The sequence below is a fragment of the Lepisma saccharinum genome, chromosome 29 (assembly GCF_977018435.1).
Source record: "Lepisma saccharinum chromosome 29, izLepSacc3.1, whole genome shotgun sequence".
Classification (NCBI taxonomy): domain Eukaryota; kingdom Metazoa; phylum Arthropoda; class Insecta; order Zygentoma; family Lepismatidae; genus Lepisma; species Lepisma saccharinum.
The window spans coordinates 41,293,224-41,319,753 of record NC_139257.1 but is presented as its reverse complement, the minus strand read 5'-3'; the positions used below and the strand labels follow the sequence as shown (position 1 = coordinate 41,319,753).

Below are 26,530 nucleotides of genomic sequence, written 5' to 3'. Positions count from 1 at the left end.
TATTTTTGTCTTGTTACCTTAAGGAGGAATATAGATTTAAACCATCTTGTTTGATTTTGAAGAGCTTTTTTCTTCGGATGATGCTCCAAATAATTCTTGGACAAAGCCGGGCACTAAACAGGAGACCTTGATTCAGCCATTCTCGCCGCTGTATAGCACGATTATGAATCATGATAAACATAGGGTTAAAATAGTGGGATGCGCAAGACTGGTATCACGGATTCCATGCGCTCTGCAACGTATTCAGTCTTGCTCGACTCGTTCTTGATCTTCAGCGATTCTTCAGCGCAATACAAACTCCAGTTGGCGAATCTGCAGATCCAAGTTCGTCTGCACAGGATTGCAACCGATCAAGTCCATACCTGCTAATGGATGTATCATTTTGTCTGTATATTACAAATTAAATAACTGTTTTCTTGCAAGTGTGCAGTTGTGTCGGAATGAAACCCGTCTCAGCAGAACTATATTCTAGCGCGCACGTTTGGATCTACATATGCGAAAACCTACTGCAAACTTGAAATGATGCAAGGCTAGAAACTTGGCATCGGTGGACAAGAAAGCTACTTTCCTGTACGTAGCGAGTTACACAATATGTTCCCTTGTACAAAAAGTACAAAAGTACGTAGCTATGTATTTTCATTCGATTGTTCTTACTGCAGGCGCTTTTTTTTTACAATTTGTTTCGAAAGTTACGAAAAGCTCTCGTACATATTTACATATTCTACAATAATTTGCGATGTGAAAGGTAATTAATAATTGACAAAATTGAGTTCTTAAATATGCGCACGTTGCTGTGCTTGTCGAGTTTATCAATTTGATACAAATTTTAATTTGAACAACTTATGTCTATAAAATTACGTTGAAAATGTTCAAATAAAATAAATATCTAGGAGAATTCTTGAAATTGCTTGGATACTCGACTATTATTAATATTACATATCCATTTGATAATATATATTTAGGTACATATTTCATGAATTATTGTTACATATTTATGCACATATTTTGTACTTTGATGTTACATAAAAATGCGGGCTCTAATAATTACACACCGCTGAAGAGATTGGTTGATGACAACGTCCAATAGAAAACGACCATTCCTGCAGTCGTAAAAACATCCTGCATAGCTCGACGTAACATTTCCGCAGGGATCTAGGCAGTTTCCTCGGATTCTTTCGACAGATCTGGTACAACTGAAGAATCGCTACGATTCCTCGGGACATGTTACGTCGAACTTTGCAGGATGTCCTTCGACGACTAGAAAAAGTTGTCACCATCAAGTCATAAAAGTACCCATCTCTTCAGCGTTATGTAAATACATCTTCTGCACCATTCATTTAAACGATTAACTATCCTGCAACTGTTTTTTCTCTTCTCTATACCTCCGTTTCAAAATATCCCGTCTTTATGAGACACCATTCATTTGTATTTTTAGATTTATGGTTGAGGTCTCCCACGTGCGAGCGATCCCGGGTTCGAATCCCGGTGGGAACTCCAAAATGTTGGTGTTGACCTAGAATCAAGAGAATAATCCCCGAGCAGCGGCGGATACCCAATTTGATAAAATGAAAGAAAGAAAGGATTTGTTTTAGATTTAAGAAGTTCAATCGAACACTGAAACAAAATTAAACTTATCACCAAGGCTAGGAATTTGATGACCTTAAAATTGTCCAAAAATACCTTTAAGAAATGCATTTATGACCTAATACATGCAAGAAAATTCCCTATAAACTTTAAGAAAAATGACCTAAATATTCTGAAAGATTTGTAAAACAAATTTATAAACTACCAAGAGAAATTCAAATTACAAATTAACGTTACAGTATCTATCACATGTTCATTGCGTATGGTAGTACAAGTAAGAAAGTTCACTTTTTGTCATCTTTTACACTTTAGGTACTGAGTTACAGTACAAAATGAAAATCATATGCAAATATTCAAAAGTGAATGATTGTCGGTTGTTGGACAAGAGAGCCTTGTACATGGAAAAATTTCTCTCGACTTCCACCGACACAAGAGGAGCGTACTTGAAATGAACAATATCACTTGCTGTTAACTCACTTTCAATTCCATGGAATGCAAATTATTTGCCTGACAAAATGTCCGATACAGAGCAGAAAACTTTGTACCCCTAGTTTTTTAACAATAATCCGTCTGGGGACAATATATTTACTGGTAGAGGGAGAAATCACATTGTTTGAACTGAATTGCTAGTACGCAACAGCTTGTGTCAACAATACTGCACAGAACTAACTTCTTTGTTTCTTCAAACACAGTGATTCAGAACTTCGTTGAAGGCAATGAAACGAGAGTCGGGAACATCTCTCCTTCAAAGTTACATTTGCATGAAATGCCCATTCTTTCACCAAGTAGAAAAATGCATAATATGACCTTTAAAAGGCCGAAAAATGACTTAAATGGTTTAAAAAGTTTAAAAAATTACATTTACTCCAAAAAGTGTAAAAAAATGCAAGAAAATGCCCTAACAAAGGCATCCCAATTAATTCACTTACGTGTAAAACACGTTCCTATCTACTTATGCAATGTTTCTGCCTTACCAAAAAAAAATGCATTTGCATCACAATCCTAGCCCTAGTCATCTCATTAGGAGGCTCAACCATTTCTTAGCGCGTTACGTATTTCCCGCACGCTGTTAAGCTACAACGAATATCGTGCTATTGGCTCCATATCACGTTGAGATAACCATTATGAACACAACTTTGTGGAGAAAACTGTAGGGGAAAACCTTTTTACATTTAATTGATAATTGCAATAAGGAATATTGTGAAATTTCAATCACTACATATGAAATACGATTCTTGACAATAATATCACCTCGATTGTTGCAGCCGACCTCCGTGGCTGAGTGGTTAGCACTGCACGTGGGGACACAAGTGGTCCCTGGTTCGAATCCCAGATGCTCTTTGTGGGTGGTCCTTCGTCAATATCATCACTCAATCTCATCCTCGGGATTAGCCAAATGTGGCATAAACATGACGTGAAATAAGGGACAGAGGTAAGAACCGGCATTTGCTAGGTTCTTGTCGATACTGGTACTACGTACTTCGTACTTGTATATATTCTTTTGCATGAAAAGTATTGTGCTTTACGGGGAGTTTGTTCTTTCCTCTAATATATTTTGAGTATATTTCAGATCTTATGTTAGGTTAGGTTATCAGCTACACAGGTGTACGTAATGTCAATTATTTCAAACGCCAATTCATCCTCCCCCGATGCAATTAGTAGGACGTCCTGAGTTGGGAAGATACTACATCGAAATATCCAACTAATATAGACCAGTTCCTGAAATGACACTGTTTTCTTTGGAATTTCCATAATTTCTGAGTTGGGGAGTACTGAATTGGGAATAAATGTAACAAGATGAAGGCAATGGTTATTGGAAAGAAAGCAAGAAAAATTAATGTGATAATTGAGGGGTTTAAAGCGCAAGTTGTATAATTCCACTTTTCATGAAAATTGAGTTATAGTCCACGCGTTTAGTTCGCTAACGTTGAAGAACTAAAGAAACCGCCGCCACAAATGTGGGTGGGGATAAACAGCGGGCGAGTTGTTTTCGTCCAATAAGACTCAACCTTCAGCCAATGGGCGCAGCTGTCATTCTGCTCGTGTACTCCACGTGGAATCCTTGAGTCAATTGGCGCAGCTGTCATTCTGCTCCACGTGGAGTCTCAGTCACATGACTGCGGATACGCTGTTGCCGTAATTTGCAACACCAATATGGAGACTGGGAAGTTGGTTGTGCGCGGAGAGACAACCGGTCGTTAACGTAGCTAGCGCGTCGGCTATACATGTTTAACTTAGAAGTGTGAAGTATCAACTTTTCAGTGCTAGATTTAAGTATCTCCTAAGTTTCAAAGTCTTGCTCATAGAGGCACTACTATGCTTGTGCTTCAGTAGCTAAACATAATACTAAGCTGTCAAAACGGTCTTGAATGGATTTACGTACTCTGAACCTCTCAATTTGAGGCCAAAGTGTTGAACTATTCACAGATTCAGACGCCTGGAATATATCGTAAGCGGTAACATGAGCTGCAGGCAGGAAGTGAAAGTGAGACTAGAGATGGTAAAAGAAATCTTCAATGGGAGAAGAAAGTGTGTTTTATGGACCTGTGGAAGAAAGAGATTAATGGAGTGTTTTGTCCTGAGCGTAGCGTTGAATGGCACAGGAACCTGAACGCTACGAAAAAGTTAGGAAAAGCGACTAGGAGCTTTAGAAGTGTGAAAAAAGGAGCGTAAGAAATAACACTTTGTTGTAAAGAGTTTGTATAATCAACCATATGTTATTTCGAAGAATTTAGAAGTTCATGCAGTTTAGAGAAGGTCGTTTGACTTACTTCAGAACGGAGAGAGAATTGCGTCGTGGCTTGCTCGGGATCACACATACATAAAGCGGGTCTGGTGCGGGACACACAAAACTTACAACTATTGCTAGGAAGTCTAACCTGTCCCTTTTAATCTAACAATTCCTAACCTACAATTCGTCTTAGGTCTAATAATTAGGGACGTGAAGTCTTCGTTTTGTTTTCTCCTAAATTTCGATCTAATTTTTTACTGCAATTCGGTGTTATTAATTTAAAATCTGTGATATTTTTACATGCATTTTTACTGTCCCTTCTATTCTTAAGATTTTTCACTTTGTTGTAGTTCTGGAAAATTGAGACAAATTTTAGTTTTAATGACAAAAGAAATAAGGCTTACCTTTGTGAGAATTGACCATATTTCTTCCATTTGGAAAACTATTCCATCTCATCAGCCACTAAATATGAAATGTTTATTGAACGGTAACACCCAAATCTTTGAACACAATCATACACATCACATTTCCCTAACAATGCCAAAATTCCCTCTCCGACCTCAAAATACCGTTTTGTGTACCCTCCCAAACACAACAGGTGCTTCACCTTGAAAATTTTCCCGGTCCTACAAAATTTCCCTCCTGGGAAATTATCTCCCCCTCCGAGCGAATTCTATTTCAGGACAAGGTTAAACACTGTCAGACATGTCTGCGCCAAACTGCAATAAATGAAGCGTGACAATCTCTTTTGAATCGAACTATCATCAGCTACACTACAAATGACAGAATAATGCTTCAGGTAGTTTTTTTAACAGAAGAAGTGTAATCCCCAGGTAATATTGCATATTTCGCTACGTTTTTCGCGTCCAAGGGTAAAATTTTGTGTTATTCTGAAAAATGGTAGAATTAGTGTTATTTCGCGATTCCGAAACTCCGAAAACTTGCCTCCTTTACTGACCCAAATACATTTTAAACACTTTATTTTGTTTTCCTCAACTTTTCGGTGATATCGTTAGAACGAAAACTTCACGACCGTACTAATAATGCATATGCTGTTATGTTAGGAGGGCCACGTTTAGAGCTCTTATTTATTTTGTCCTCTTTTACATGGCGAAGTTAAGGCTGTGGAGCCTTTTCTTCCACTTGACCATGTTTACAAAAAAATTGAATGTAAAATAATTAAAATATTGAGAAAAAAGAAAGAAAGAAAGAAATATATAAAAATTACAGAGAAATAAAAAATACAAAGAAAAATTACATATAAGAATGGTAATCTAACCTATAGATACGGGCACACACACTCACACTCACACATACATATTTTTGCCTTTAGTCACGTACAAGCAAATACATAACACTACACTTACTTAAGCACAGTCCAACATTACACATACTTAAACACAGTCCAAAACGGTATACTTTGACGATAATTCATCTTAACTATTACGTAAAATCATTTTTGTGCCTTACGTCCTTCTATCATTCTCTGCACCCGCCATATTATTAGGGAAATCAAACATTTAATTTTCATTGTATAATAGGTGTAACTTTAACAATTTTTTGAACGTCACAATTGAGGAAGAGACATGAATTTCAAGGCTCCGCAATACCCTTCCACAGCTGCCTGCAGAGGAACTAGGGAAATAAAATGGACGGCTTGAATATGTTTGATTCTAGATAGTTTGATACAGAGTCGGTAATTGTTACTTTTTTTTTTTTGTTAAAGTCAAAGTTTGATGTTCATATGGATGAAGTGTTCTGTTAAAATTTAATTGGGTTATGAGTTGTTATCGTTGTGAAGTTCAGGGAGTTCATTTCTACTTATTTGATATTTCCTTGAGTAGCCTGAAGCCTAAGGTGACCAAGCCTAAGGTATTAGCTGGGGCAGTCCCGATTTTTTTAACGTAAAACGGGACATCAAAATGTCCTTTTTCTGTGAAATGACTTACCAGCATACAATTACTGCAACCACTGGCAACTACAGCCCTACAGCCCTACAGCTCCCTCCGAAATTTTTAGAATACAAAAAACTCAAATGAAGGCAGTATTGAAGTAAGGAGAAAACTTAAATGGACCCTCGATTTTTTATGTTTGAATAACTTTTAAAACGAAGATTTAAAAATGATAATTGAAGCTCATATCCAACGGATCAACGAAATTGATATACAGCGATGCATTCTATGATCCAAGCAAATATTTAATATCACTCTGTTCAGTAAAGGTTATATTCATGGCACTGAACGCGCGTTCACATTCAGCTATAGATATTGGTACAATTTTGATTGAATTCACATAATCTTTGAATGAGGTGAAAATGTGTAATGGATTTTCTTTGTAGATGTGAAAATCTTTAACTAGTGACGCACACATTCTTTCGCTTACATTAAAGTTCACCTGACATGCATGTCTCCATAAAACAAATTCTTAATCATCTAAATACCATGTGTGTGCATTTAATATGACTACATATGACTACATGCGAAAGAAACCTAAGTCTTCTAAACGGCTATTCATATTGACCACCAAAGATGGGGGAAATGCTTTCGAACGTATGGTTTTCTTTTAACTCCTTGACTACTGTCCTCGTACGCGACGAATCGATCGTTTTCAATGTTTCATGAGTAGCCATGTCAATTTCTTATTTTGCTCTGGACGGATTTCGGTTTTACATATACAATGATAGTGCTCTCAGTACTTGTAGAGTCTCTTATGATGTAGCAGATTCCATTATAAATAACTAGTTTGTCAAATGTTTTACCAATCCTTCAAACCTGAATCGAGGACCATTTGGACTTCTTTTCTTAAGACACAACGAAACACTACAGATCTCAACAAGCGCTAGAACTGGATTGAACGACGAAGCGGCCCAATATACGCCAAAAACACAGCCCAGATTTAGCATTCGATACAAAAGAACTTGTGAAACACCAGAAGCTTAAAAAAATACGGAATACATGGCAGCCAGGGCGCTAACTTTTCAAAAACGTTGGGTGGGCTCAAACACTTGGATTATAAGTTCTCACAAAATCACGTAAATTGGCCCCACTGTACACAGTCGCCATAAATTGCATAACGAAATTTTTGTATGTAGTTATGTTAAGGCGAGTGTACCATCAGACAGATACAGGAGAGTCCATTGCCCAAAGGTAGATTGGTCATGAGTTGCAGAATTCTTCGGCAACACCCAAGTGCAAGGTCCGTTCACACTGTCCTTTGGTCCCAGTAAAGATAATAAGTTCAATAGCTGGCTCATAAAATTAATGACTGGAGCCAGGAAGATTTGGAAAATAAATGCCCTTTTTTGAGCTGCATTTATTGATAACATTTTTCTTGATATACATTTTTTATGTTGTTGCTAATGTTTCAGAAGCTTTCGCATTGCCTATTTTGTACCCCACTGCCAATTTATAATTTTAATGTCTTTTTGCCATTTTCAATTACATTTTCGAATGTTTCCTTAAAAATTGTATATAACTCATTTTTCTTTCATTATAATTTCCCAGAGACAATTACAAAGCTGGGAAAAAGGGGTGAATCTCTTGTAGCATCCATGAAAGTCTTCCAGGAATTGGTGCCGCACCTGACTGAAGTGCCAGGAGAAAGACGTTAGCTGTTGCAGAAAAGTGCAAACGTTTAATGCGTGCAAATGTTGAATTGGAAAAGTTGAAGACAATTTGTGATGTTCTGAAAGGCCGAAATTATTTTCTTGAAGATATGAATCCGATTACAATAAACTGTTTAAGTATGGTCCAATTACTTCTGTCGAAGGAGAGAGATCATTTTCTGTTTAGTTATGAAAAAGCATTCTTTCGACAGGCGAGTTATATATGATTGTGGAAAAATTAAAAAAGAACAAAAAAACTAAGGGTTATGTACAATCAAGGCAAAAAAGAAAGTAAAAATGTTATTCCAATGTAGATATTAACATTTTGGATGAAATTATAGATATTAGTGACTTGGAATTTACTACTTTTTCGGTTTATTGTGCATATTGTTGTGCTTTTGGTGACTATTTTCCACATTATAAATGCCTTTTTGCTTGCTTATTTTAACCAAAATAAATACCTCAACTTCTGGGCTCTATATTTATGACATTCTTGAGGCTTCCTTTTTTCTCAGGTTCTATAAATGAGTTTACAACTGCCTTTTGTCTTTCAGAATCAGTGTGGCTTGCTCAACACATTTTCAATTGGATTGCTGTGCATTATTTTGGAAATTCTTAGTGAGTGGAGAAATATTATCCTGGTTCCTGAGGAACCCTCCTTAGGAGTTCTAAACATATGTTAATATTTGTATTTTCGTGTTAGCCATTATGTTTATTTGGCGTGCAAGGGGCTGGCCTTTGCTGAAGGTACCCAAAAATCAGTCCAGTAATTGCTATGTTACAGGCCAACGAAGCTCTGGTGTCTGGTCCTGCGGCCTGGGGTAGGTCCTCTGTAGGAATTGTGGTGTGTCTTCCATGTTTGTTTGTGATAGTTTCTTCATCCATTCGTCATTCATCCTCATCGTCACGATTAGCCAGAAGTGGCAGACAAGCAGGGTTTGAAAAAAAACTGTTTTTTTTTTAAAAAAAACTGCTAACTATAGTAATATTTATTTATTATCCTTTATTCTCTTATGATTTCCTGGTTACCTCTGTACCTCTGTGGATAGCAAGTTTGTATGTTTGAATTGATATTAGCAGATGTTGTATCAATAATGGATACATTACGATATAAGATACATTACAACTTTTGTAAGAAGCTCAAGAGATCAATTGCAGGTGTGTACTATTATCTTCAGTCACAAGCATAACAAAATAGCGATAGTATACATAGAATTCCCCGATAGTAGATCGAAGGAAACTGACTTCAGATCTGAGTTCAGTGACTTTTATTTATTTGAATATATTTCACATGGCGACTGAAAGCAACATATTTTCATTTGCTTAGCTTTCTTTATTTAACAATTCACACTAGCACCTCAACGATAGTAGTTACAGAGAAACTGACTTCAGATCTGAGTTCAGTGACTTTTATTTACAGCTTTATTTACAGCTAACATCTACAGCTTAATATAGTCCTATGTAATTTCTTAATAAAGCTTAAACGTTTGTAATGGTGTACTGAGCTCTGATATTTCGTTCTACTTCATATCAATATTACAAGTGTTGTGCATTTTAGATAGCAAAATTAATCTCGAGTTATATGTAATGACAGTCGTGGTCGCATTCTAAGAAGCTAAAATGCAATCTTCATTAGTATACACCTCTATGACATTCCTTCATATCAGAAATCATTGAAATATCAATGTTAATGAAAAAACCCACTGGGTTTTGAAATGAGTTTTTTCAACCCTGCAGAGAAGCAAAGTAATATAGCCTAATTCAATGAATCATGTTTGTTTTGATATAACACCTTTTTCTCATGTTTTCAAGAATAAACATGGATATTTCAACAATGTTCTTTCACTATTTTGTTGATAACTTCATACACTATTTTAAACCGATGACACTTTAGGGGTACAACAAAATGAAAACTCCACGTCTGTTTCTAAACGCTGATTGAAATGTTCCATATTACCTACAGCGTCCAGTATTACCTTCACTTATAATACACATAGTTGTAAAATTAGAGAAAGTTACAGGAAGGGAGCCATAACAATAAAACACTGTTTATAAATAGAATCCTTTATTGCAATACAAATATACAATGATGTGAAATAAGCCAACTAATGACAGGATGGTATATACAATGTTTAAAATGGAACTGCGATGAATTATGTTTTGTAATATTGATCAAATAAAAAAATAACCCTCCGTGTAGAAATTGTCATTTGCAAGTAGCTATGATTTTAATTTTCGATAGATTTTTATATGTTCATTAACATTTGTACTTATTATTATTAGAAGACATGTATTTGTACAAACAAACAATTGTTTTATGTTTTATTAATAATTGCATGATTTAAAACGAATCATGGCATATAATTTGAAATAATGCTTATCTAATTCTAACGTCTGATAAAAGATATACTAGTTATTATTGTTCAATTCAATGCATTGGTTGCCACAAACTGAGTCAATTGTAAAACATGTTTTTAACTTTCTGTTGGTGAATGTAAGATTTAATTGACTGTCTAATTTAGACTACAAGTAAAACTTAACCAAATTTCTTTCTTATACTTACATTATTGCATTTGTGTAACCAATACGATTTTTTCTCTTACACTACCTTGAGTTTAAGGTCTTATTTATTGAGTTTTTCTGTCAGAATTCTATTCCCAATTAATAATAACCAATGCATGTGTTCGTTAAAAATGATTTTAAATGTGTTTATTATATGTCTTCTCATTTTCGATTATATCATATTTCGTGACACTTCCTCCAGCTATGAAAAAAATATATATACATTCACACTCTAACATGCATACTATTCTTCTTTTTGAAATATCTACAGAATTTACAGTACACTTTAATTCCTTCTTGTAACTGTTTTTTTAAAAGGAAATATTTATTTATTAACATAAAAAACGTAGGAAATGTCAGAAAATTTTAAGTAAGTACTGGATGTGATCACGAGCAGAAGTTAATAATGCAGGAAAAGTTATGCATTAATTTGACGTTGTTTGAAATTTCTGCTTGCTGGAATAAGATATTAGCATCTTATTTATCAAATCGAGTACATCGTTTCCATGGTTCTCTGTGTTCATGTGTGAGAAAGAGAGGGTGTGGGTGCTCTTGTGAATATGCGCATTTGTGTTCTCATGTACTCGATGTCATTTCAACTCCGACCTTTTCCTGATAGGATTGACCACTCTCAAGATGGTGACGACAGGCGCTTCGAAAGCCAATGAGACAGCGAGGGCGCAGAGGAAGGCCGTGACCACGTGACCGATGAAGAGCAGTGCCTGAGAATGCATACAAACAACATATGTAAGTTCACAGTATTTCAAATTTTCAAAATCTTACAATTGGACTTCCAAAAATTAATTATTTTTGTTGCCTTACATGTGTCACATGTATTAATAATGACAAGAAGAAAGTTTGTTTAATAGGCCTCCCAGATTGCGCCTTGTAATCAAGGGGTCCCGGGTTCGATACCCAGTGGAGGCACATAGTGGTTCGGATCCCACTTTGAAACTGTAGGGCCAGTCCCGATTAGACTTACTGTGCATAAAGTGGACTTAAACACCAACTCAACTCAAAGTTTGTTTAATAGGTTAATAAGATTTATATTTCTATTAATAGTAACAACAAGATTAAATATACCAATAAATAATTATTATTTAGTTATTATTACATGAAGACGTTAAAAGATGATATACGAATAAATATATAAGAGCAGGTATTCAATATCTAGCTTATGTCTTGTTAAGATCACATACATTTGTATAGAAACAAATGTCTTACCAATGAAATTAATGTCAGTTTTATTAAGTGGATTATTTATTGTATACCAAAAAAAGTTGTTAGTTCCATCTGATGAAAAATAAAGACACAGATCGTTATTATTAGTATTTATTATTAGTAGTGGTATCCACAAATTTTCGTGGACAAGAAAATGTAGAACACTGTAATTGGGCATTCACCTGTTGTGTTCAAATAAATAAATAACTATCAACGCAAAACTGTATATGATGGTCTAATGGTAAATCATATTACTTATTAAGAACAAATAAGGCTCATGTTTCAACAACACTAGTTGTGGATATAATACATATCCCAATTTTCTTTCATCACAATATAATGCGTGTATATAAAGAATGTGAATACAAGTTACATATTTGCCGTTTTTTTTATGTTTAAATGTACTTGTAACACTAAACTATTTTTTGTCTGTGTAAATGTAGTTATTTATCCACATGTATGTATGTGTCTTGTGTCCATACATTATACCACCAAAATTTGTGGAAGTGAGTACAGTTTCCCCTAAATTCATAGGTCCATCCTCAAATAATTTGACGGACAGAAAGATGTCCTTCAAAAAATCTCGATTCCAATAGCTAAACATAAAAAGTTCATTTTGTCTACAGTGCAGTTATGTATTTACCTCAAATTATTTTACTTACTGCTTTTTATTCATAGATAGTTCAAACAGGTTAAATCCAAGAATTTTCAACCCTTGCCTCAAGCCTTATGAAATAATACCCTTTCAGGATATAAATTATACATAGTTGATCATTGTTATATTATAAGTACTATGTACAAATACAGACAGTAATTGAATTGAAAAGGTTTGTGTAGAAAGGTGTGAAACGACAGGAATTTAGTCTAATTTTACTTTAGTCTATGTCTAATGTCAAGCCATATTTTGTAACTACATACGTACCATCATTTGCACTGATAGGTGGAAGGGAGTATCCATATTCCACAACATCGTTCGGATTGTTAATGATTCCAGCAAGTAGACGCAATATGTTACTCTGCTGAAAGGATATAGGTATTTCCACGAGAGGATGCTATTAATGAAACCTGTGAAATAAATGACAGGAGTTAAAGCACAAATATTATATGCAGTATCCTCCCCCTTCCCTTCCATACACATACACATACATTTCTTCAAAGGATTGCAAGGCTTCAATGATACCAGGTCGTCCTGAAATAAACAGGAGTTATCCCATCGATATCTGACAACAGTGCTGAATAACCCATTCCTAGAGGCAAAGACATCAAATTTCCATACCAAAATTAAACGACCTGATGACATTAATGTCATTCCCCTAATATACCATTCAAACATTGAACAGTGGCAATATTCTAAAATAAATGCGGACAAATAATCATGTAATCTTCTGTGTATTGATGTTGCTTACTGTTTGGTATCATTCTACAACTTCTTTTTCATTGCCTCAAAGAATGCTTCAGGTTTTTTTTTTAAGTTGTGTATATCTCTGTTCATCTCCTTGATTCAACGTATAAACTCAAGATCATTCACATAGGCCTACTTACAGAAGGCAGACATCTGTATACCGTTCGTACACTTTTAAATAACATTACATCTGAAGCCATTATTCGTTGTTGCTATTAGTAACAATACCGTATAGTAACTTACCATTATTTTGGAAAAATACAATAATTATTATTTATTTACTTGAATAAACATCATCTCTATAACTTTGAATGGGATCAACTGCAAACTCATATTTTCCACATGCACAAACATCATGCCTTTCATAGCCTTACGGAATAATGCCCCCTATATTATACAAACAAATTACTAAACACACTGTTTTAATTTTTTTTCTCACTATAATGTTCCTGTGGCATAGCAGCACCAAATGTCATTGTAGCTTGGTGTTCGTCATTTTGCCACAGGTAATAATCTTTTGGATGTTACGAACCACTTACTGAGGGTCCTCTGTACTTGGACGTATCTGTATGTCCCGTCATGAATGAAGCATGTTAATTTAAAAGTGAAATAAATTTGGAAAAATATCCCTTAAACCCCACGCCACAAACTTCTTGATCTCCCTCGATTGCTAATGTGCAACATGTTTGTCACAATCAATTTAGACATGCATTTTACATCACACAAGGAAACTTTTTAAAACAGAAAAAAAATTAACAAGTTTAGGAATGTATTCTTGTTTGAGTTGCAACGTGAAAACACCAATGTATACATTGTAGGATAACAATAAATATTACTATTAAATATCATTTTAAAGATTGTAAAAGTTTCAACAATCATTGTTTTAATACATTTTATATTTATTCGCTATAACAATTATTATGAAATGAAAATTGTTGTTTCATCTACCTGAGTTCTAATAATTTTCCATTTGATTCTGGAAATTGCTGATAACTTTTTCTGTTGGGTGTTAATGTAAGAAGAGGATTATGGTCGACATGTTAAATTAATGCATAAATTCAACATGGCTCACAGTTTTTCAATGTCATATGAAATCTTGGAAACTTTCAGGATACGTTCCAGAAGCACATCCCAGAAGATTCTGTTTTGTTATTTTTTGGTCCGGATTTATAAAGTAAATGCACTGTATTACATTCAGTTGTTCGCAACAATAAACTCAACATGCTAGTATAAAATACCTTTGTTGCGTGTGTTTATAATGAATCAGTTACTACGCTACACTATACAGAGACAGAGAAGACTATAATTTTAAATATGTCTCTTAAATGAAAATTACAGAAAATGTCAATCGCCTTATTCAACAAGCCTGTCCCTAGAACTTCTGGCCCGGACTGGTATGCCCGTTCTTGGGATGCGAAGCAAGTGGCAGAGACGAGACGTTCTGATGCATATGATCTAAGGCAGAAAGGAGCTCAGCTCAGGAATGAAACTAATATTACCAAGAAGTGGAACCATCACCTGAACAACGCACGACTCTCCGATAGACTCTTAGATATTACGAGATGGAGAGAGCAGCTGGAGAAAACCCTGGAGGCTTTGATAAAGGAAACGAAAGAATTGAAAGACATAAAAGAGGAACTGGAGAGAGAAATGGAATCGATGTACCAGCCTCTGGACATCGCAATGCAGAGTTTAAGTATTCGTGATGAACGAACAGGGTATGATCTGACTGATGATGTAGCTGACGACGAAATCAAGAAGGAGATAAGGCTGGTGGACAACTTGAGATGTGCGTTGCAGAAGAAGTGCCAGGAAGCTTTTGAGGAGCTGAATCGATTGGGTGAGGCAAGGCACAGATTGGAAACGGATATTGGGGATAAGAGAGCCACTGAGGAGATTGACAAGACACAGCTTGGACTCGATGAGTTCAGTGCTAAGATCAGTCACAAACCGGACCCTCTTCGGGTTCCGAAGCGAACCGTTCCTCTGGATGGGTGGGAAGAAAACTGCAAGTATAGTAAGCTGAGAGCAGACACGGAGATGGGGTGCTCAAGAAGGCTTAGGGAAGCAATGCTTGCAGTTGTGGAGAGGGCAAGGAACGACTGGAAATCACAAAACGACGCGACCGAGTTTGCTCTCAGGAAAAGAATTTACGAGACCCAAAGGTTGAAACTCGAGCTCGAGTGGCTGAAGAAGACAACAACAGAGGAAATGGACAGGACGATGAAGGAGATCAACGCGCTCGAGGAGTCAATCAGGAACAAGTCGGGAGCGTTGAAACTGGCTGAAACTCGCCTGGAAAACAGAAGGTACCGCCCTAACACGGAGATGTGCCGTGATGAGGCTGAACTGGGTTTCGTAGACGAGGTTTTGTCCCTGCGGCAGATACTCTTTGATCTCCGGAGGAAGCTTGACGATACGAAGACCATGTACAGCTCTATGGAAAAACAAGTTAATGTGCTCGTGGAAGATATCAGAGGAAAGGACCACGCACAGAAGACCGACATGAAATGCATGGACATGAGGAAGGCTCTGAAGACGGGAAGAAACGCGCCTCCAAAATCAGAAACGGATCGCAATATCCAACTGGTTGGCCTTGAAACGGATGCGTCTCTCGATAGATAATGAGCCTATCAGAAAACATTTTTGTTTCTGGCTTCAAAATATATGAATATTCCATTTGGCAGAAATTTTAGTAAGCATGGAAAAAACAATAGCTAAATAATAGTTTAATACTTGCTTTGTGCAAAAAAAGCTTTTAATATGTACAACTTTTTCTTAATTTGTTTATGTTGTTTACAAATTATGGGGATATTGTCACATCTTCCTGAAGGTAAAATATGTTTTGTCTAGTGTAATTATAAAATATACCAGTAATGCTGCTTCAGTTGTCACTCTAAACATTATTTTATTTAATATTATATGACATTTTAGTGCATGGCTTGGATCCAAAAGGGAGAATGATAAACTTTGACAGAAATAAAGGAGATTTCAGTGGATGCTTAGAGGTAGAGTCAAATGAAAATCATAACTTGATTTTGTTTATATCTAGTAGATTTCTGCATGTAATGTTGCACAAGGTTGCTGCACATTTGCATAGACCCAGTCCTGATCTACATATGATTTGCAAGTCTGAACTAGTAGTTGTATAGGCTACTTCACGATGGCATGCATGCTGAGTCACTTGTGAGCCACTGCGAAGGTGTGTGATCTGAGGCCATTGTCGAACTTCCTCTTCCATTCGTAAAATTGTTGCTGTGGTATGAATACATAGTGTTATTGAAGTTTCATTAACTGGAGAGTTTCTACGCGTTATAGGCTTGCAGAAGGTAAGAAACCATAGCATTTCACTAGTGCAAGTGTGTGGAGGAGGTGACATCTAAAAATGGCAAAAATGGCGTTTAAGAAGCTCACATGATCAGTGTTGCAACCTGGAGGTCGTTTCGTAAATAACACTTGACGATGTAAATGTTTAGCTGTACACAATCTGCCATACAATTTTTGTCGAACTTTTAATGTTTTCAATTTTCATTTAACACTCCCTCCTATTACCAACTCAATTTGTTTCCTTTTCGCAAAATAAATAAATAATTTAATATAGTGTACAGCAGAAGAAGGATTTTCAGTGGATGAAGGAATAGGATTTCGGTTTTGTGACTTCCTAATCCTTGGTTTTGTTTGAGCTCGAAGCACACTTTCAGGCTTTTCTTCGCGAATTTCCATTTCCGTTCATAAAATACGATTGCACTCATGCGTGTTAAATTAATTTATATAATTACACTGTACACTCTTTTTTAAACAAGTAGAATCACAAAGACTCACGAAAGTATTATCAAGGAGATCCCTTCATTTCTCGGACGAGATGTATGCTTTTCATATCAGTCACAGAATATTCCCCCCATTCCTACTTTCAGGAGTATTTACCTTGCCATCATCCTCAGCCCAGCTAAGAGGCTACAAACTTTGTGGCTATTTTCGTGAACTGTCCATTCTGGGGAGAAAGTGGCCTTGTTTGCAAAACTTCGTTATTGCTTTTGTCATTGAAATCAATCGGGAAGTTCCTGTTTATTCCTGACTTCATGTGAATACAAATACAATTCCTAGCAATTTTTGTACAATCTGAGAAGAATTTGTCGTCCGACTGAGTTTTCAATCATGGTGGCTACTCACAAGGAATTCCTTGAATTCCGGGAATTATTTTTGAATTATTGGCTGCGTGAATTGTACGTGAATTTTTCTACGTAAACGTGAAAAATTGCAACTTTCATTAATCCAAATCCCATTGAATTTATACATATTTATTAGTGCCCTGAGGCCATTTCTTCACAGTTTAGATTTTATTCTTATCGAGGAAAAAGAAGAAAAATGCGTGGAAAATAGACAAGAATTCTCTCAATCCGTTTACTTTGTAAGTGTCCTTTAGTTAAATTTTGAGTTTGACATTCCTATACAATTAACAATTATTTCGTAGATTTATATATCCCGTAAAATTTGTGACTTGTGTTTGTAGATGTATTTCGAGTCTGAGTATGTGAAATGGCAAATGTTAACTCGGCACCTTAAATTAAGTATTATGAATATATAGGCCTATATATTAGAATTTGTGGATAAGTTGGGATCTCACAGACCCTTTATATTGTTAATATAGTTGGGGGTGGGGAGGGGTTATAAGGTTGAAATAGAGCAAACTTCGCTTGTACCCTTGAATTTTCGCCTTGAAAACCGGGACTTATATTTGAATTTTATCAATGTCTTAGAGTGGCCACCCTGTCAATAAAACTGACAATTAAGTTCCAGAAATAACCACAAGGTTGGTAGCTCTCTTATCTGGGAAGAGAACGATGACCATGTCAATACCAGTATAAATACTCCTGAAAATAGGATTCTGGAGTTTCTTGTGTATTCCGTGACGCCATATCCTGTTGCTGTTCATTGCTACTCATGTCTCAGAGGGTAAGCCCTCAATTCCCTAAGTACAAGTTATTTGGGAATTCTCTCTATTATAATACAGTATAACGAAGATCAAGTCACAGTCAGTAAGTTAGGTTTAGTATGTAAGTGATATATTTCTTAACCAAACTCGGCTATAATAAACATGCCATGTATTGAGCGAGTGCATATTATGTCCTAGCATCTAACATATTATCTAAGGTATTCATTCAAAGTAGCTCTAGTTGCCCCATAGCTTTACAAGTGATATTCCCAACCTTGCCTTGTATTGAACTTTCTAGTAATAAGTTCCGTAGGCCTCTCTTAATATATATATATATATGTATGTTTAGATTTTGACTTGCATATTCCGTTGTGTATCGATGATCTTTTTATTAATAATAAATAATGTTAAATTGTTAAGAAAATTATGGATTCTGTATGAACTTCAAGGTTATTACGGTGCGAGGTGATAGATATCCTAGTATTTCGAAACTATTTCCTCAGCCCTATTATTTGAGAATTCTAAGGACCAGGTTCAAAATAATCGAAAGGCGAAAATTATACAAGCAAACACACATACACACATACACAGAGAGAGAGACTTTGGTTATTTTAGAAGAAACTTCGGAAATTAATAAGACGTTGATGTTCAAGAGTGGAGGTTCACAAAAATCGAACTTAAATAGTCGACAAATAATGTAATGGAACTTGGCATGCAATATAAAGACAATAATAGAATTGTTGAAGGTAATTCCCCATAAATTAGAAATTTACCTCCGTAGCCTGTGCAGCAGGCTACAGTAATCCACCCCAATCCTAGTGCCCAAGCGGTGTGACTTAGCGACACGTAAGCAGCTGAAGTAGTCCTGTCCAGATTCTCATTGTAGAGGCCAAAAACCAGGCTCAATAGGCAGCCTGACGATAGCAACCAGCCAACTGCAACCGCGAACTGAAAATGAAAACAGACATGAAAATTTCATTCTGCCAATTGTGCTGAATTTAAGTATGTCTTACAAACATTGGAAATCAAAGGCTATGCCATTTGTATTCAAGGAGCAAAAATCCCTAAATATAGTATGTCTGGTTAAATCTTGAGGGATATTACGAGTTTATAAGCCTCTTGTGTGCTTCCAATTAAGCTACTAATCTGATTTTTCTTGACTTCATGGATTGTTTTGACATATGCTTAAAAATGTTTAAACAATACTGAAATTATATTCTAAACAAAGAACTATATTTATTTATTTAATTGAAACACAACAGGCGCATGCCCAATTACAGTTTCCAATATTGGATACCACCAAGATCATAATATAGTTCACAAGAAATATGAATGACGTAATATACAATAACAATTGTGCAAAGAATTAAATTATTAGATTATAGACAAGAAACACAGAGGTAATACAATAATAATGAAACTAAATTGTGGGATATAACCTTACAAGCTAATTGAACTATGAACAGAACAAAATATATAAAAATTCAAAGATTAGATCTAAAGTTACAATTACATTTAAATAAGTCTATGCTTTGGTTATTCTTAGAAAAAGAGTTAAATAACTTGCACATTCTCCTCATGGGTTCATACACACACATAACAATTGTGTTCAAATATTTCAATCGCAAGTAGTTAATATGGCACTATTCGTTTAATTATAGAATGGAAGTGAGAATATTATTGCATGTGAAACAATATAAATTCACTATAGAGTAAAAACTCAATGAAAAGTAAAGAAAAGATAATTATGATAGATACTCTTATTGGATAGGTTTAAGAATTGCCACTTCGATAAGAAAAAATCATCGTTTTATATTGAACATGACCCAATTTTATGTATAATTAAATATAACGGCACAACGGAAATGAAAAGAAATACTAATTCATAAACTTATATTAGCCTTCCATAATTCTTTATTTTAACTTCGTCTTCTGTATATTGCTATTAGGTAATATTTGTTTATGAATTATAAGAATGTAAATATTTTGATTGTATAGGACCCATGTACTTCAGGCTAAGTCAAATATTTTTTTCAGAATTCTGAAAAGAAATTTGTTATAAGCCCCAGTATATATTGTATGCCTCAGGCATATCTATCCCTATCCTTCCAAAAATAATTCCATACACACTCATATCCAAACCCACACACCCTTACAATTTCGTTTCTTTCAAATATATGTAACAATCAAACTTTCTTTATTTCACTTGCTCACGCTACATACTCATATAAATTCATCTCATTTTCCTTAGATGTGGCTTTTGTGTGTGTATATATATATATATATATATATATATATTTATTTACTACATAGGGCATCAAGTCATTATTTGTATTAATATTGTTCTAAATGAAATGTTGTATGGCTTAATTGTAACCCTAATCAGATAATTAATAATAATAATAATAATAATAATAAAATTAATAATTCAATTTGTTGGCTGGTGTTGTGGTTTGCTATCTGTAAAGTTTTATATTGTGTAGATGAGGGTTGAAGAAACTCATATTATCCTTTTCAAGTTTATCTTTACATAAAATATTGACCTCTATGCGGAAGAGAACATACTACTGGATATGCACCAAATTAGGGATAGGCACAAACCCGGATAACGGATGTTTGGATTTCAAATCCGTTTCGGATGCAACGGATAATCTGGATAGGACAGATTTCATATTGCACGCATTCGGATAATCCAAATATTCGGATAATTGGAATATCTCATATTTAGGATAATCCTAATATCGCATATCCGGGTAAAATTTTATCCTGATTTGGTCATCCTTACACAAAATTAATTCATATTTCCATCAAAACAGATAAAAAGCACATTTAAAAATTTCCTCCAGTTAGTTTAATAGAAAATTAAACTTTCACCAAACTCACCTTGTTCATTTTCATTCTGTTGTTATTTTTGTACAACACCCATCCAATGATTAATCCTATCAAGTAAGGACTTATCCTGGACCATGGCTTGGCGTAAACAACGTCAAAGTTCGCTAATTGTTCTTCCAGGCTAAAGGAGAATTAGAAAATATTTTTAAAATACTGCAAATATTATCCAATAGCAATACACGAACATATTAAATTTGAAAAAAAAAAATGAAACAGCAAGGTAAGGATGGGCATTGTAAGCATGAACATCTCCAGAAATTTTTGTGGGGGTGTCAGGCCATTTATGAAACTTGAATAGTAGAAATAATATATTATTATTATTACTATTGTATTATTGGGGAGATTTTCTCACTCGTTTAACCACATGAGTAAATATACAACACAACTGTTTTTCACTATATTTTTACATTTCACACAATTTTTGTACTGAAATGCGTAGTAATTCTGTTTTGTTATTAACATTTACATATTTCTTTCAAGAATAACCTTTAAAAATTGAGGAAAAATTTTAGTCATAAAGTTAATTTTGTTTGGCCTCTCACATAACTGATTTTCGAAAACTTTAACTATTGGTTTAAACTAGAATATGAAAACAAAAAAACTGGTTACTGTATTTTTAACTCAGATTTTTTTTGTTCTAATGCAGTTTTTACTTTGGCCATTCTGTTCGAATACTAACTGAACTTTTTCTATCACTAACATTAAAATTAATAAGCTCTCTGGTTTATATATATATATATATATATATATATATATATATATATATATATATATATATATATAACACACACACACACACACACACACACACACACACTGGAAATGTAGGATGCGAATTTCCAGAGGTGGGGTCGACGAAACTGTTCGGTCCCTTTCCCGACGCCCATGATTGCAAGATAGTACTTAGTATCATTTGGTTTGATTCTGAACAAAAGGATTATTTATATAATTATGTAATTATTTAGCTTTTAATAGCTGATGGGTAACACCGTGTCCATAAATCCATATCAAATAATGTGAATAATATTAAGCAGATCAAGTTACTTCAATATAAATTTCCATTATTTTCAAATCTATATATATATATAAAAATGGATGTATGTATGTATGTATGTATGTTTGTTCCGGCATAACTCTCGAACGCCTGGAGCAATTTCAACCAAACTTGGTACACATATCACTTACAATCTAAAAAGGAATACTGTGGGGGTAAGACACCCCTGGCAGCCCTAGGAGTGGGGTAGGAAGGGGGTGACATGTAAAAATAATCGAAAACGACCGATATTAGTGTGGAATCCCTAGTTTTCGGGGTCGCTAAGATGAATAGTGACACTCCGAATGCCGTTCAACTTCAAGTTCATCACCTATCGGCATGGGGGGTGAGAGGGGGTGAAAAATAAAATGTCAAAAATGACCTACATTAGTGTCCAATCCATAGTTCTCGGAGTCGCTAAGTTAATTGGTGACATTCACGATGACATATGAGAGAGAGAGAGACTTGCTTTCTCGATCACGACCAACAAGTCACAGGGACAGTCTATTAAGTAGTGCGGAGTGGATTTAAGATCGCCATGCTTCTCTCAGGGATAACTTTAACAGAAGTTTGGGATAAATAAATACCCGGGCAACGCCGGAGTGCGCGTCAAATCTCCTGCATATGGCGATAGCCAATAGCAGCGCACTGCAGCGGTGCCATGTCGAAATCTCACACGGAAAAGAGACAGCGTGGTTGAGCGAAACGCCTTATCACGGAACTAGGCAACGCCGCACGTCTGTGATTCGCTGGTGCTGTTCAGCCGTTCAAGGCCATATGCTGGAGATTTGACGCGCACTCTAGTAACTGTTCTATATAATATAGAACAGTTGCATTTACACAAGTGAAACGCTACAGCGTGACGTTTTGCACTTACCTCGGTTTCTGGTCGTACAGATAGGCGCTGTAAGATGTTCCGATGCCTGAGCCTACAAGAACCAGAGGGATAATAATAGCAGCAATCGGCAACTGGCTGAAATAAGAATTATTTTTCATGAAAAATCTCAACGCTAAAGTTTTTCACAGGTAGATAGTAAATAAACTAATGTATTATTTTGGCCTTTGTAACTGTTTTTACAACAAACCTTTCTCAAAATATCTAATACACACTAGAAATGTTATTTTTACATCACAATCTTTCTTTCTGAAAATCAGCAGTACAATAGAGAAAATTAAAATACAGAAAACATTATTATTTATATTCCCATACATAGATAAAACTAAATATGTACTAAAATAAATAAAATTTGTTAGAAATAACAAAAAAAATAGTCTCTGGAAACCAAACATTATAATTGTTCACCAATACCAAATTGCATATTTGTTTAGAGTTGCCAAGGAATTGTAAATGCTACTAATTTTTTTGTCTTACTAGACCAGATAGTTTAACTATACGCATTTTATTAACTTAAAACAATCCGTTTTTATTTACTTCTTTCCTGTAAATCAGCCGTTCATTAAAATAAAGATCTAGGAACTATTATTTAGAGAGTTGCAGTTAAAGTTCATTAAATAAGCGGGTAACATGTTACGGTTAGTCATTTTAAAAAGTAACTTAATTACAGCTACTATTAAATCCAAAGTATAACTTCTTTGTAGAGGATTATGTATAGTTATGTCGTGAGGAAATATGAAGCAGGAAAGATAGAGAATATTTTATTTCAAAAAGGTAAACGAAAGTTTTATATTTAATATATCCCTAAGCATAACATATGAAATACAAATTTCGTTTAAAGGTTCGTTTAATTAACATTTTTCATTTGTCGCTTTCTTACTTCTTATGGAAATCGCGACGATATTGAGAAAGTTTTGGCATAACTGAAACTGCAATAGTATTAGTATTATTTTTATGATGATAGCTATGGCGCTTCTGGTTAGAACCCATGTACTACATAGCAACTAAATAATAAACGTATTATACCTTCAATTTATTTTCAGCTTCTTTAATTCCTAAAATGGGATGCTAAGTTATTTCATTTTTCAAAAAGAATCAAGATGAGCCTAAATATACAAAGTTCACTAATTTGGTATGCTAGGGATTAACAAATTTAGGACGATTTGCAGCGTAACTGAGTAATTATCTAATAAATAAGTTAACATATTTTATTGAAAAATGGTGACAAAACGGGATGGCAAAATTTACGCATTTTAATATAAATACTTATGTTTGAAAACTAGTTAATTACATAAATAAATACTGTGTAAATAACTTATATAATATGCACTGCTGTCGTCTGCTGATATGAGGCTTGGCAAGGAAAGGAAATTTCTTGACATTGCAATAACTATCTGCTTATATATATATGGATGTATATACAGTTGAACCTGAGTTATATGTATGTCAATGTGAATAGAAAATGATACGTATAACAGAATTAGTTACAAATCACATTTAGATACAAATTTAGATTTAATGTAATTATTAACATACTGTAATTGTATCTATTTTGAGGAACAAGATATACGTAATATAGGTTATTTCTGTCATAAAGTGGTAAATTAACGAATCTAAAAGTTTGATTCTTAAATATATTATTTGCCACTTTATTAGTGAACACTTTTATACTGAAATACTACAGTAGACAATATAGTTTTATAGTTTAACTACAATTTTTTTAAAAATCGTGTAAAATAGTATTTCCTTTACTAATGTGTGCAAATAGTATAATAAGTGATGCCTAAATCTGCAGCTATTTCAGGTTTAGTATTACACGGATTAGCAAACACTTTCTGTATAAATTTTACTTTCTGATCCAGCGTGTAACTTTTCCTTTTTCTGTTGTAAATGGCCGACCAGTAGAAACTGAAAACTGTCACTTCCGTGACATTGTTGTAGCTTGGTTACGTACGAATCAACAGTATTTTATGAGAATTAATGCGTATAACACCGAATTACGTACAAATAAGGTTTAATAAACACGGTTTTAAATTATATTTTGCCGGAACCCACAGTAATGTACAGTGGGATCCATGAGTATTACCGTGCAAATTGTCCATGACTATTTTCATTAATTTTTCTCTTCCATCCTATGTGTTTTTAAGCGATGGATTTTTTATGTATGCTGGTGCAGAAGTTGTCAATAGCTTGTTTTGATTTTTTCTTAATTCTTGAAGCTCTTATTGGGCCAAATAAAGTTCACCAACATGGTGATGGACAATTTGCACGATAATACTCATGGATCCCACTGTACGTATAAAACAAATTATACAGAACTGAGTTACGTATAGAGGAGTCTCAACTGTATGTAATGTGATATGTAGCCCTGTCAAATTATTAAACATCTTGTCAAAGGCACTTGGTGTTAATATTCGAACACATTAAACCTTTGAATCAAGTATATACTAGGGGGTATCAAAAGATTTTGCCTGTTGAGGTATAATTTGTTTCATAATGGAAAGATTGAAACAATGAACATACATATAGTTTGCCTGTAGTATCCTCTACTCAGAGTTATCCTTCTACACAGTTTCCATCACGTTCGATGCATTTGTGCCAGCGTTTTATCCAGCCCTCAAAACCAGTTTGGAAAAAATCCACAGAACACTCCATGCCCCACCGTTCAGAGCTGTTTTAACCTCCTGTAGGTCATCGAATCTCATGCCACGAAGCACAGACTTAGCTCAGACGTTCAAAGTGGGAGAAACCGAAAGTGTGGACATGACAAGTAGTGGCAGGCCAACAACGTCGTTGACCGACGACAACCGCCACGGGGATGATGAGCTCATTCGAGAGGATAGACGCATCACCATCCAGGAAATTTCTGATGCAGTGCACATGTCCTACCATAAAGTCTGAACAGTTGGGCAGGGAGTGTTCTGTGGAATTTTTCCAAACTGGTTTTGAGGGCTGTATAAAACGCTGGCACAAATGCATCGAACGTGATGGGAACTATGTGTAAGGGTATCTCTGAGTGGAGGACACTACAGGCAAACTATATGTATGTTCATTGTTTCAATCTTTCCATTGTTAAACAAATTATACCTCAACAGGCAAAACTTTTTGATACCACCTCGTATCGAAATCACCAAATGTATTCAGTTACTGTAACAATTGGTCATGCAACTTACTTGACAGCTAGGATTAGGATGGGAACTCCCAACACAAAGAATTGTGTGTCCAGAGACAGATACCAACTCCATTTCATGCACTGTAAAGAAAATCATATTATCAGAATTTATTACAGACATATATTTGACTTTTCAAATATAATTTTCGCTTTAAATTCCTTATCAAGCACGTTATTATAAACAAGCAATAAATGTTCAACAATAAATTTTCAGAATACAGAATTTGTAATTATTTTTATGGCAACATTTTTCAAATTTTATTTCTTTCCATCGTTGTTTGTAAAATGTGGAATGCAAAGGGCCTTTATCATCCTAATAAGAATATATACCATACTATTTTTAATATGGGGGTGTCGGGGTGAGACAATATAAAGCCACATTTATTTCACGACACATTCGCACTGTATTTTTTTAAGACATTGAAGTAACTCACAAATATTATGAAGACGGATTAGATCATGGAACATTAGTGACAGAAGAAATTTCGAGTGGAAACGCAG

The 26,530-nt window shown here is 34.9% G+C and overlaps 2 protein-coding genes across 2 annotated transcripts in view; one reads left to right on the top strand and one right to left on the bottom strand.

Moving 5' to 3' along the window:
* Positions 1-9,988: 9,988 nt before the first annotated feature.
* Positions 9,989-26,530, bottom strand: part of LOC145981608 (nose resistant to fluoxetine protein 6-like) — a 104,540-nt gene continuing 87,998 nt past the window's right edge. The window contains exons 10-15 of the mRNA XM_083114976.1: positions 26,031-26,110; positions 22,840-22,935; positions 20,921-21,050; positions 18,811-18,985; positions 12,625-12,767; positions 9,989-11,203 (exon numbers count right to left, since the gene is read on the bottom strand). Coding sequence (XP_082971102.1) covers positions 11,072-11,203; positions 12,625-12,767; positions 18,811-18,985; positions 20,921-21,050; positions 22,840-22,935; positions 26,031-26,110 — 756 coding nt within the window. The 3' untranslated portion in view covers positions 9,989-11,071. The remainder of the gene's footprint in view (positions 11,204-12,624; positions 12,768-18,810; positions 18,986-20,920; positions 21,051-22,839; positions 22,936-26,030; positions 26,111-26,530) is intronic.
* On the top strand, positions 14,392-15,989 carry LOC145981611 (tektin-B1-like). Its single transcript, XM_083114979.1, has one exon. It carries the CDS (start codon positions 14,446-14,448, stop codon positions 15,727-15,729), a length of 1,284 nt encoding a protein of 427 aa, XP_082971105.1. The 5' UTR covers positions 14,392-14,445; the 3' UTR covers positions 15,730-15,989.

What these genes read in the sequence shown, in the direction of transcription:
- LOC145981611 (XM_083114979.1), top strand. Translation starts at nt 14,446, where the DNA reads ATGTCAATCGCCTTATTCAACAAGCCTGTCCCTAGAACTTCTGGCCCG.